At 40.4% G+C, this 13,923-nt stretch overlaps 1 protein-coding gene across 1 annotated transcript; it reads left to right on the top strand.

Moving 5' to 3' along the window:
- Positions 1-583: 583 nt before the first annotated feature.
- On the top strand, positions 584-9,132 carry LOC148865463 (uncharacterized). Its single transcript, XM_088976389.1, has 2 exons — positions 584-920; positions 9,029-9,132. Exons 1-2 carry the CDS (start codon positions 584-586, stop codon positions 9,130-9,132), a joined length of 441 nt encoding a protein of 146 aa, XP_088832515.1.
- Positions 9,133-13,923: the final 4,791 nt, after the last annotated feature.

The following is a 13,923-nucleotide window of genomic DNA, read 5'->3' as shown; positions in this document are numbered from 1 at the left end:
AATATTGATTTGGATTGGGATAACTCCTAATTAGTAGGGTTTCTTAATCAATAAGAAAGGAGAAGAAAACCAATTCGAAAATATCAGATTTCGAACCAAGGGTTTTATAGTAAGGAAGAAAGCCTTCTGCGTATAGAGATTAGATCTCACAAAAATCTCTAGAGAGAAGAAAAGTTGTTTAGCCATCTTCGTCCCAGAAGTCATGAAATTAGTTCTTGATATCAGTCTTGTAGAAAAGACTGAAAAGGATTTGGTGTTCAGAGTTTCCAGTGGGTTGTTGCAAAGGATCCCCTGTGTATGACACACCCTGCTAGTTCCGTTCCATCCACAGTTGTGTCATTTTCAGCAGGAACGGATCTTGGTGTCTTCTTTGGGCGTGAACACCAACTTTGGGAGATACTGTTTCTCCAGATCAGGTATAATCCTCCCTTTCTCTTTTGGTTCAGATTTGGTTTGATTATGGTTCAAGTAAAACCCTTGAATATTGTATTCTAAATTTAGGGAACATGATTCCAGTTGGGAGAAGGTAGGAAAATTTTTTAAGTTCGCCCACCCATTCCGCACCCTTCATGGCATCCATTAGATGGATCCTACCATTCTTTCATATAGGACTGCATTTAAGATGCCGATTGGTATGTCTCCTTATCGGTTGGTGTTTGGGAAACCATGCCACATTCCAGTTGAGTTAGAACACAAGGCTTATTGGGCTATCAAGAGTCTCAACATGAAGATGGATGAAAGTGGAGAGCATAGGAAGTTGCAACTACAAGAGTTAGAGGAAATTCATAATGATGCTTATGAAAGTGCAAGGATTTATAAGGAAAAGACAAAGGCTTTTCATGACAAGATGATCTCCAGGAAGGAGTTTAAAGTTGGTCAAAAAGTCCTTCTTTACCATTCACGGCTTCGTTTGTTTCTAGGTAAGTTGCATTCTCGTTGGATTGGACCCTTTGTTGTTACTAATGTTTTTCCTTATGGTGCAGTTGAGATTCAAAGTTTAGTAACCTCCATAGTGTTCTAGGTGAATGGCCATAGACTGAAGCATTTCTATGAAGGTTTTCGAGTAGAAAATGTGGAATAGTTGAACCTTGAGGACCCGGTTTATACTGATTGAAAAAGGGAAGATCGTTTTTCTTTCTCTTCTTATTTTCACATTTATATTTTGGTTATTTTTGCCTTTTCTTTGCATTTCACCTTACATTGGGGACAATGTAAGTTTTAAGTGTGGGGGAGGAGATTTAGGTTGTGTTTTAAAATTTGATTTAGGTTGTGTTTTAATTTTTTTAATTTAAAAAAAGAGAGTTTTATGGTTTTTAATGATTTTTTGTTATGAATCACATGAGCAAGATTCAATTAAGCTTGAAAAGTTCATAACATGATTGAATAAGTAATCTTCCAACTTAGAATTAATTAGTCTAGTTATTTTCCTTGAGGATGGTAGTGACTAAATTTAGTAGACACAAGCTGGTGAGATTTTGAGTCTTTAGACTGACACATCCATATCAGTCTCACTATTTTCTTTCATGTGAGATATTCTTCCATGGATTTGTTCATCTAGAACTTGCCATAGTTCTCTTTGAGGTCATATTGACGCATGCATGCATGAACATGATCAAGGCACTTTTTTTTTATATAAGCTACATAAGCCAAATAGCCTACCTTGTGATAAATTATTCCCTTTGTTGAACTCCTTTGAGCTTTATTGGCCTTTGTCATTTATTGTGAACCGATGTTACAAGCTTTAAACCTGAGAAAAAAAATAATACCCTTACCCAAGCCGTAGAGCTAGTGGAGCATTGTTCATCATTTGATACGTATGGATGTGCAAGAAATGGGTGTGGGGGTGTCTGAATTTGCGATGTGGCTATTGATCGGTGAAATGGAACATGTTTTCATTCTCAATTTGTGAGTTTCATTGTTGATGTTTTTATTGTTCTTCAAAAAAAAGTAAAGAATAAAGGAAGGAATGGTGGAAATTGCTTTTGATGTTACAAACTATCCATGCTCCTCCTAAAATTTCAAAAAAATGGGGTATGGTTATATATACAAAGGTGGAAGCTGTTGCGAATGACTACTCCCTGCTACAAACAAAAAGTGTTCCTTTGAATGATCTCTTTTTCAATGCATGAATTTTACAAGGTTTAAATGCATTAAGGCAGAGTTGAAGAACTTGCTGAATGGAGTGATTGGTTTTCCAGGTCTTATACATTTGAGCTTTAGTTGATTCAATCTCGCTTTACTAGTCTTAATGGCTTTTGAGTTACATTCCCAAATATTTCCCACCTTGATCCTAAGCCCCGTTACAACCCTTGAAAAGTCCTTTTGATTCGTGTTATGCATGTGATCCAAGTGGTGGGGAATGAGAAGATATGCAAGCCTATGGTAGATCATTTCCATTAGAATGAATTTGAGCAAAACACATACCCTTCAACACATGAGAGTCGATTGTTTATTTCTGTGAGGGTCTACATATTTAGTGAAAGGGATGGTAGAATCCATCGAATGGACACCAGAACTATTGCGGAATGGGTGGTCGAATTTCAAAAATTCTCTACCTACCTTTCAATTGAGAATCACATTTCCGGATTTTCAAATCAAGATTCAAGGATCCTACTTGAACCAGAACCGAACCAGATCTGAACCAAAAGAGAAGGGAGTGATTATACCTAATCCAGAGAAATAATATCTCCCATAGTTGGTGTTCACGCCCAAAGAAGACACCAAGATCCATTCCTATTGAAGATGACACAACAACTGTGGAACAGAACCAGCAGAGTGCATCCAACACACTGAATCCTTCACAAGAAACCTTTGGAGGCAATGAGCACTGAATTGAATTAGCCTTTCAGCAAAGACTGATATCAAGAACTCTTTCTTGATCTTTGTCTGATAGAGAAATCAAACTACAGTAGGTGGTGGCGGCTGCATAAGGAGAAAGCTAGAGAAGAAGATGGCGAACTGCTTTTTTTCTTCTCTAGGGTTTTTGAGATCCTATCTCAAAACTACAGTGTGTGTTCTATGTGTTCCCAGGGTTCGAATACTTGTAATTCGAATAGGATTTCCTCCACTTGCTTAGTGATTAAGAAAACCTCCTAACCATATAAGGAGTTTCCCTTATCCAAATCTATATTTGGATTAGGACACCTCTTAATCTTATCAGCAGACTAGATAAGATTTTTGGGCTCATCCTAATCTCAGATCCGCCCCTTGTTAATGATTGATCAAATCAGCCCAGTTCGAAATGGGCTTTAGGCCTAATAAGAATCAAGTGCTCAAAAGTCTTCAAAACTGTTGCCTAGTTGGGCTTCTTTGTATGGTGTGGGACCTAAGCATTGATCTACACACCAACCACATGGGTTCGGCCCAGCCTATGTTTCAAGGCCTGACCGAATTCACTGGAGAGCCCAATGAACCCCCTGAGCCCATCACATGGACCCTAGGGGCCTAACACTTACACTAAGTGATCCCTGGGCCAAGCCATCTTATAAAAACCCGGGGACTGTGGGCAGGTGCAAGATTAACTCATCAGGTATTATCCTAAATGGCATTACACTTAACCTCTCAGCCCATAATGATCAAGCATTGCTCGTCAAGAGAGGACCTCTCCCTCGGCTACAAGGAACAGTGTTGCACTCTCTACTCACATGGATCCCGGGAATTAAAACCATTTGCAAATATTTTGAAACCATACATAGGTATATATTATATATATAAATTTTGCAAAACAAAATTCCAATGATTGAAATCAACTATCGGTAGTTTGGTTTCCATCAGAGAGAGTGCATCCCCGATCATTACCTTTGTCCAACAAAGGGGCTGATCCCGTCACTATGATCACCCACTCAGATGAATTCTTAGACTGTCCCAACATACCCAGGTTTTGACCCCCGCTAAGGATCTCACTAATTGGCATATCAAAGACAGCCCAATCTGACACCTAGTGCAGTACCACAATCGGGTCTAGGGGTTAGGTGTAACTTTCCAATTTTGCCCATCAGTCTCTAAGGTCCAGGGCAACACTGAAAATCTGGTCCAGTTCAAGGGTTCAAGTAATCCTACATTGTGTGTTCCTTGGGTCTCACCCTGGTGGCTGAGACAAGCCACCCCAACAGTTGGGAGCATACCAGTGTCAGGCTTGGGAGGATAAATCTCCCTAAACTTATCCAACGGCTGTGAACATTTAAAACCAACACAAGCCTCGTTAAGTGTCCAGTTTTAGGGTCTTACACAGAAGTATAGCACACAACATGAATCAAACATGTACTTCATTTATTTACATTAAATATCAAAAGCACATCAGAAATGGTTGAAGCTAAGGCCATACAAAAACTATCCAACAGCTTCCACTTGCACTTAGGTCCAATTTGGTACAAGCCAGAGTCCCATACTTTCCACGTGTTTCTCAAACACCCTCTGTGTGAGTGGCTTAGTTAATGGGTCTACCACATTATCCGGTGATGCTACCTTCTGAATCAGGACGTCCCCTCTACCAATGATCTCCTGCAGTACATGGTACTTCCTCTCGATGTGCTTTGATTTCGAGTCTTAGCCTAGGCGATTGCTCCATTGTTGTCACACAACAATAGGATGGGTGATGTGCTAGACGGAACCACTCCTAATTCGTGAACAAACTTCTTCATCCACACGGCTTCCTTGGCAGCTTCACTTGCGGCAATGTACTCAGCTTCGGGTGTGGAGTCTGCCGTAGACCCCTATTTGTTGCTTTTCCAGCAAACAACACACGATCCTATCATGAAAACATACCCAGATGTAGACTTTCTATCATCTGGGTCTGATTGGAAATCGACATCAGTATACCCCAGAATTTGCAGTGAACTACCATCGAATACCAGACAAAACTCTTTTTTCCTTCGAAGGTATTTAAGTATGTTCTTCATAGCTATCCAAAGCTCCCGCCCTGAGTTGGCCTTGAACTTGCTTACAACACTCACTGCCTTAGCAATGTCAGGGCGAGTGCACAGTATGACATACATGATGCTCCCTACGACTGAGGCATAGGGAACATCTTTCATTTCTTCAATCTCCTCAGAAGTCTTTGTTAGACAGTTTTGTATGCCCTTAGCTTCGATCAAAATGATGTACTTTATGAATTTATTGAAAATGAATAAAAGCGCATATTTGATTCATGTTCCCTTGGTATGTTTCTGTGTAATACCCTTAAACTGGACACTTAATGAGACTCGTGTTAGTTTAGAATGTTCATAGCCAGTGGGTCGGTCTGGGGAGACCTATCCTAACAAGGCTGACACTGTGGTGCCACCAAGTCGGTTGGGGTGGCTTGTCTCAGCTACCAGAGTGAGACCCTAGGCACATACAGTGTGGGATTAATTGAATCTTTGAACTGAACCAGATTTCCAGTATTGCACTAGACCTTGTAGATTGATGGGCAAAACTGGAAAGTTACACCCGACCCCTAGACTCGATTATGATACTGCACTAGGTGTCGGATTGGGCTGTCTTTGATGTACCAATCAGTGAGATCCTTAGCGGGGGTCAAAACCTGGGTATGTTGGGACAGTCTGAGAATTCATTTGAATGGGTGATCATAGTGACAGGATCAGCCCCTTTGTCAGACAAAGGTAATGATCGGGGATGCACTCTCACTGATAGAAACCAAGATTGCTGACAGCCGATTTCAATCGTTGAGATTTGTTTTGCAAAATATATTTTATATGAGATATAAAAGTATATATATTATGGTTTCAAAATGATTTGCAAAAGGTTTTAATTCCCGGGATCCATATTTGAGAGAGTGCAACACTGTTCCTTGCAGCCGAGGGAGAGGTCATCTCTTGTCGGGTAGTGTATGATCATTATGGGCTGAGAGGTTAAGTGTAAGACCATTGAGGATAATACCTGATGGGCTAATCTTGCATCTGCCCACAGTCCCTGGGTGTTACAAGGTGGGTTGGCCCAGGGACCACTTAGGGTAAGTGTTGGGCCCATAGAGCCCATTTGATGGGTTTCAGAGGGTGCACTGTCCATAACAGTGTATTTGGCCAGCCCTTGTAACAAAGGCTGGGCTGAACCCTTGTGGCTGATGTGTAGATCAATGTTTGGGTCCCACGCCATACAAGGAAGCCCAACTGGGTAGCAGTTTGGAAGGCTTAATGAATACATAACCCTAAATGGGCCTTAAGCCCATTTCGAACTGAGCTAATTTGATTAGTCTTTAAGGGGCGAATTCTAAGATAAGATCAACTGATAGGATTGGGCCCACACCCTATCCACTCAGAGAGTCTAAGATCTAAATGAGATTTAGATTTGGAAACTTCCTAATTAGATTAGGAGCTGGCTGATCTAAACCAAATATAAGATAAGGATTATCCCTTATCTTAAAGGGACTTCTAATCCAGATATGATTTGGGTTAGTAACTCCTAATGGGATTAGGTGCTTATCCCTTTAAGTCTATAAAAGGAAGAGGGGGTGGCAGCCTATAGACATCCAACACAACAGACAACCAGCAGTCTTGTCTTCAGAACTGAGATCACAGAAGAGAGAATTCTGCACCCTGTAAATTCTCTTTAGCCGCCTCCTTCCTGCAGCCGTCGCCTATAGTTGTTCGATCTCCATTCCTTGGGAGAAATCAAGATTGGATCTTGATTCCAATCTTTTGGAGAAAAGATTGGTATGAGTTGTATTCACAAGCCATCCAGATGATTCTTGGGAAGAATCAGGTTCTTAGGAAGGACACTGTTGATTATGCTCCACCTTGCACTATGCCATCTTCAGTGGGAGCAGATTTTGGTTTCTACTTTGGGCGTGACACCTCCATTGAGAGATATTATTTCTCTGTATTAGGTATTATCTCTCTCTCCTCCTTTTTGGTTCAGATCTGGTTCAGCTTATGGTTCAAGAATGATCCTTGAAAATATGATTTTCTAAATAGGGAATTCGATTCCCAGTTGAAGAGAAAGAAAAATTTTTTGAAATTCGCCCCCTTTATTCCGCAATCTTGGGCGTCCATATGATGGATTTCCTATCCTTTCAGTCTTAGGAGACATTTTCTTGGAGAGAGTGACTCCATGCCTGAAAGGAACATTTTCTCATAGTCAATGCCTTCTTTCTGAGTATACCCTTTTGCGACCAAACAAGCTTTGTAGGTCTCAATCCTGCCATCGGGGCCCTTCTTCCTCTTATAGATCCATTTGCAACCAATTGCTTTTACCACGGAGGGCAGATCTACTAGAGTCCAGACTCCATTGGCCTCCATCGAGTCCATCTTAGCTCTCATGGCCTCCACCCACTTCTGGAAATCTATGTCCAACATAGCTTACGCATAAGTCCCGGGATCCTCCTCACTAGTCAAGGCTTCCACCAGGTAACTATCCTGGTCATAACCATAATAGACTGGTGGCCTGAATAACCGGGTGGATCTTTTAGGTTGGTCACTACCTAGAATCTACGGGACATCTCCCATTGATCTTGAGCTCTCCTCATCAAGAACTATTTCCTAACGATGAGCATCCAAGATATAATTTGTCTCTAAGAACAGAGCATTTCGATTGTAGAACACTTTCTGCTCACTTGGGTCATAGAAAAGATAACCCACCGAATCCTTTGGGTAGCCTAAAAATAGGTAGCGACTGGTCTTGGATTCCAACTTGTCTGCACTCGTTCTTTTAACGTGCGCAGGACAACCCCAGATCTTCAAGTGTTTGACACTTGGTTTCTTTCTGGTCCATTGTTTGAATGGAGTTTTCGGAACCAATTTGGTTGGAACCCGATTCAGCATGTAAATTGTGGTCTCTAACGCATATCCCCAAAAGGATGTGGGCAATTCTGAGCGTGTAAGAAGTGACCAGACCATGTCTAGCAATGTCCTATTCCTCCTCTCTGAAACACCGTTAAGCTCGGGTGTTGCAGGAGGAGCCAACTGTGAGATAATCCCATTGGCCTTCAAGTAGTCCCTAAATTCGACAGAGAGATATTCGCCACCTCGATCTGATCGAAGAGCTTTAATTTCTCTCCCTTACTATTTCTCGACCTCTTGTCTGAACTCTTTGAACTTTTCAAAGGATTCGGATTTATGTCTCATTAGGTACACATAACCATGTCGTGAGAAATCATCGGTAAAGGTGATGAAATACACGTATTGGTTGCGGGTCCTAACACTTAGGGGACCACATACATCACTATGTATAAGGTCAAGTGTGCATGTACATCTTTCAGGCTTACCGTTAAATGGCCGCTTTGTCATCTTGCCTCTAAGACAAGGCTCACAAGTGGGAAGGTTTTCTACAGTTAGAAAACCCAAAGGACCATCCTTTACCAATCTTGTGGCCAAGTCAATAATGCCATAGGCACGTGGGACTGACTATGTCACGAGTCATTTTCTTGGGGATTTCGACTGATGTAGTTTCGGTTAAGTTAATTTCTAGAGAAGGATGTAGAACATAGAGACTATTCTCTAGTTTCTCGCATGAGATGAATTTGTTGTTCCTTTTGATAAGTAATCATATTACTAAAAGAGACAGTATATCCATCCACACACAATTTAGAAACAGAAATCGAATTTCTTCTTAGATTTTGCACATAAAGATAGACTTTCAGTACAAGAATCCCTTCTTTAAAATTTAATTCTGTGGTTCCTATCACCATAGCTGCAACACTTGCAGAAGTCCCCAATAAAGTGTCACCTCTCCTTCACTCAGCCTTTTGCTTACTTTGAACTCCTGTAGTGAATTACACACATGAGTTGAAGCCCTAGAGTCAACACACCAGGACACAAAAGTTACTAATGAATTAGTTTCCATGACACAAGTTTCGAAAGCACCTTTCTTAGATTCCAGGTAGGCAGGACAATTCCTCTTCCAGTGGCCAACACGCTTACAGAAGTGATAGGCATCGGATGCCTTGTCTTTCTTTTGGTTCTTAGACTTAGTGGACTTCTTTTGAGGCTTTCTCTTTGCCTTTCTCTTCTTGCCAGACTTGCCAGCTTCAACAAACATGTCTATTGACTCATCCTTCCTTATTAATTTCTCAACTCTTTGCAACATATTTCAGAGTTCTTGGACCCTGACATTCAGCTTGTTCATATTGTAATTCATAATGAACGGGTTGAAGGCTGGAGGCAGAGAGTTGAGAATAGCATCGATCTGCGTGACTAGATCTAGCTCAGAACCAAGGGCCTCCAGCTCATTTATGTAGCCCATCATCCAAAGACAATGGTCATGCACTTGCTGCCCTTTAGTCATCTGTGCGGTCATGAACTGTTTCAGGACCTTTTGTCGATTAGAATGATTCCGCTCTTCGTATATAATCTTCAGACTATCCAATATGTCTTTAGCGAGTTCGATCTAATCGACTCTATATCGAATTGTCCAAAGAGGCTATGATATAGTAGCGGGCCAAGGAGTTTTTATCCTCCCATTCTTGGAATTCTCTCCTTCGGGCCTCAGAAGCACTATCTCCCGGACAATCCAGAGCAGGATTTTTAGCCACCTTATCCAGTTTTTCTGAAGCCAGGACCAGCATAAGTTTTTTGTACCAGTCGGCATAATTGGGTCCCTTAAGCTTGTTGTCATTAAGCAACTTAGCTAATTGTTCGTTTTCCATTTTCTGGTAAAACAACAAAATGTTAGTCCACAACCTTTAGTTTGATTCATGTTACCTACATAGATATGGCTTTTAATCTATGTTCCATTTCCATTTGTTCATCTCTGAGATTTCCCTCCTATCTCAGTGACGGAGACGACGAAATGTCTCTAGAAATGTGGGAAATCACATAGGGTGCATGGAGCCAACTGTTTCAGCTGCATAACACCACCACCTTTCTGCAACGGATCACATCCACTCATCATGAGTTTCCCTTTGGCCTCTATCAGACAAGGTTAAGAGTTGTTTTTAGGTAAACCTTTCTATCCAGTGAGTGCTCACCCATTATATTCAGGTTATGCCAACGTACCGTGAGAAAGTTCCCATTTTCTAGTGAAGCCCCTCCCACATCAGTCTATGATGCCCCTATCACCTTATGAAACACTCTGACAGACCCAACAACAAATGGATAGCCCAATTTTATAGTGCGTTTCCTCATTACTAAAGGGCCCATCATCGTGCTAATGATGGAAGGCCTTTAGTGAGTCCATCATATGGATCTCCCTATCACATGCAATTATATTACCAAAGGGAACAAAATTATGCCCTAGTAATAGTTTAGGTCAAACGAAAGTGGCTCCCACTGACTTTCATAAAGTCAGATTTCTGGTGGGCCTAAATCGGCTAGGGTTTATGCACGTGCCCCTTTTCAGGGTTGTGGATTCCACCATACTAGGAGGGGTCATCCAATGACCTTAGGGGACACCATGGCAATGATGTGAATTCAGCCATGGTGTGCGCAAGAGCCACTAACGAATCATCATGGGCCAAGTGCTTATGGCCCATGGTCACAGCACATCAAACATCCACACATCACATGATATGGAAGAATTGATCCAATCAATGACTATCTGTAAAGCCCGTTAATCAGCCTAACAAAAACACAATATTAACAATTAATACCATCTAGGTATATGGGCTGAATAGCAATTAGCAGTTCGGCCCATATAGCTATTCTCACAAAAGTGGGCTTTTGCAGTTTTAACTCTTTAAAACTAGGCTTTACAGGTTGGGCTGAATTAATCCCTGCAATTGAACATCATATTTGGGCCTGAAAGTGTGAGAATACTGGACTGTAAACAGTCCCCTTTCGAACCCTAGATTCGGTCCAATCCGGTTTGAGATGGTCCGAAATTGATTTTCAATTCAAGAATTAATTCAGGAAAGATCTAAAATTAATATTTCTAATTTTAAACAATCATAAATCAGACATGGGCTGTTCGCACCACCTGCAAAGCAGAGGTTAGTCACTAGGGTTGCAGTTTCATAAACTACAAAACGTAGAATGCGATCCCTCCATTTGCAAATCTCTAGTGCTACCATCTTTTTCAATCAAGAAAATAAAATAAAACAAAAAATCCTATTTCTATTAATTAATTGCATCCTTGATTGAATCCTATACATTCAGTCTAGAAAAAAAAATTATTTTACAGACCGAATTGAATAGAAATTACAAAAGGAGAATGCGTAGACAATCTCTGCCAAAACTGTACTTCAATCTCCAGGTACGAACCGTCCATTAAAATAAGAAATAAATAAAGAACAATTATAAATAAATTTCATATTTAAACAAATTTAATTTCAGAACAATCACCCTTAACAATAAATAGTTTCATGAAATAAAACAACAATCTGCGTAATACCCGGATAGAACAACTTCTACCGAATTGCGTAGGTTCAGATCTGATTTCTTGGTTCAAGATTCAAACCTATGGCTTTGATACCACTAAAAGGGATAGTACAATCCATCAAATGGACGACAAAACTGTTGTGGAATGGGTGGGTGAATTTCAAAAATTTTCTACCTACCTTTCAATTGGGAATCACATTCCTTGATTTTAGAATCAAGATTCAAGGATCCTACTTGAACCAGAACTGAACCAGATCTGAAACAAAAGAGAAGGGAGTGATTATACTTGATCCAAAGAAATAATATTTCCCAAAGTTGGTGTTTACGCCCAAAGAAAACACCAAGATCCATTCCTGATGAAGATGACACAGCAACTGTGGAACAAAACCAGCAAAGTGCGTCCTACACATTGAATCCTTCACAAGAATCCTTTGGAGGCAATGAGCACCGAATTGAATCAGCCTTTCAGCAAAGACTGATATCAAGAATTCTTTCTTGATCTTTCTCTGACAGAGAAATTGAACTATAGTAGGTGGTGGTGACTACAAAAGGAGAAAGCTAGAGAAGAAGATGGCGAACTACTTTTTTTCTTCTCTAGATTTTCTGAGATCCTATCTCAAAACTACAGGGTGTTTTGTGTGTTCCCTAGGCTTCGAATTCTTGTAATTCGAATAGGGTTTCCTCCAGTTGCTTAATGATTAAGAAAACCTCCTAATCATATCAGGAGTTGCCCTTATTCAAATTTGTATTTGGATTAGGACTCTTCTTAATCTTATCGGTAGATTAGATAAGCTTTTTCTACTCTTCCTAATCTCAGATCCACCCCTTGTTAATGACTGATCAAATCAACACAGTTTGAAATCGGCTTTAGGCCCAATAAGAATCAAGTGCTCAAAAGTCTTCCAAACTGTTGCCCAATTGGGCTTCTTTGTATGGTGTAGGACCCAAGCATTGATCTACACACCAGCCACATGGGTTCGGCCCAGGCTATGTTACAAGGCCAGGCCGAATTCATTAGAGAGACTAGTGAACTCCCTGAGCCCATCAAATGGACCTTATGGGCCCAACACTTACACTAAGTGGTCCCTGGGCCAAACCATCTTATAAAAACCCAGGGATTGTGGGTAGGTGCAAGATTAGCCCATCAACTATTATCTCAAATGGCCTTACACTTAACCTCTCAGCCCATAATGATCAAGCACTACCCGATAAGAGATGACCTCTCCCTTGGCTGCAAGGAACAGTGTTGCACTCTCTACTCACATGGATCCCGGGAATTAAAACCATTTGCAAATATTTTTAAACCATACTTAGGTATATATCATATATATAAATTTTGCAAAACAAAATACCAACGATAGAAATCAACTACCGGTAGTTTGGTTTCCATCAGAGAGAATCATTACCTTTGTCCGACAAAGGGGCTGATACAATCACTATGATCACCCACTCAGATGAATTCTCAAACTGTCCCAACATACCCTGGTTTTGACCCTCGCTAAGGATCCCACTGATTGGCATATCAAAGACAACCCAATCTGACACCTAGTGCAGTACCATAATCGGGTCTAGGGGTCAGGTGTAACTTTCCTATTTTGCCCATCAATCTCCAAGGTCCAGGGCAACACTGGAAATCTAATTTGGTTCAAGGGTTCAAGTAATTCTACACTACATGTGCCTTGGGTCTCACCCTGGCGGCTGAGACAAGCCACCCCAACAGTTGGTAGCACACCAGTGTTAGCCTTGGTAGGATAAATCTTCCCAGACTTATCCAACAACTGTTAACATTTAAAACCAACACAAGCCTCATTAAGTGTCCAGTTTTAAGGTCTTTTACATAGAAGTATACCACACAACATGAATCAAACATGTACTTCATTTACTTATATTAAATATCAAAAGTACATTAGAAATGATTGAAGCTAAGGGCATACAAGAACTATCCAACATTTAGTCTTTTCCATCTTCGAGTGAAAATTCTTACTAAGTAATTGAAATTTGTTTAAGAATGTTTGTTCATGATGTGTTATGAGTATTGACAAGCTTAGTTGTTCTTTACTGATGGCGCTGTAACCTCGGTGTATTTTGGAAAGTGAATTTGAATTTTGCCTGAGGACGAGCAAAAGTTAAGTGTGGGGGGATTTGATGAGAATGCAAAACATCATATTATTCACCCTCAATGTTTAGCCTTTTATACATATTTGGTGCCTAAATGTACTCAATATTCTTATATTTTGATTTAGGATGCAAATGGAGGCGTTAAGTGAAAAATGAAGCTAATTGGCCAATTCTGGACAATTTTGACATTGCTTCGTAATCTGGGCATATATCTCTCTTCCAAGCTTCGATTTAGATGATTCAAGATGCTTTGGAACACAAGGAAAATCTCTACAACTTTCATGTTTTGTGTTTTGAGAGATACTGACTGAATTGAGTTCAAAATCAGGCTCGAAGTAGCTGCACCTGCATTGTTGACGTGCTGGGAATGTTTCTTAGCCCACAAGTTTAATATGTAGAAATCACCACTCTCCTACTTGCATTAGAACTTTATTCTATTTTATTTTTAATATTTTCCCTGATAAGTCAGAATTGGAGATTGTTATCTTAGGAGAATTTTTAGGAGATTTTGTAAGCTTCTCTTGGGTAATGGGAAGTATAGAGAAAAAAGAGAGAA

Source organism: Nelumbo lutea, chromosome 3 (genome assembly GCF_056320005.1).
Source record: "Nelumbo lutea isolate HS-2025 chromosome 3, American lotus-T2T, whole genome shotgun sequence".
Classification (NCBI taxonomy): domain Eukaryota; kingdom Viridiplantae; phylum Streptophyta; class Magnoliopsida; order Proteales; family Nelumbonaceae; genus Nelumbo; species Nelumbo lutea.
This window is presented reverse-complemented; position numbering and strand designations above follow the sequence as displayed.

Coding starts and splice junctions, on each gene's coding strand:
- LOC148865463 (XM_088976389.1), top strand. CDS start 584: ATGGATCCTACCATTCTTTCATATAGGACTGCATTTAAGATGCCGATT. Junction 921..9,028: donor ACGGCTTCGTTTGTTTCTAG/GTAAGTTGCATT, acceptor AACATATTTCAG/AGTTCTTGGACCCTGACATT.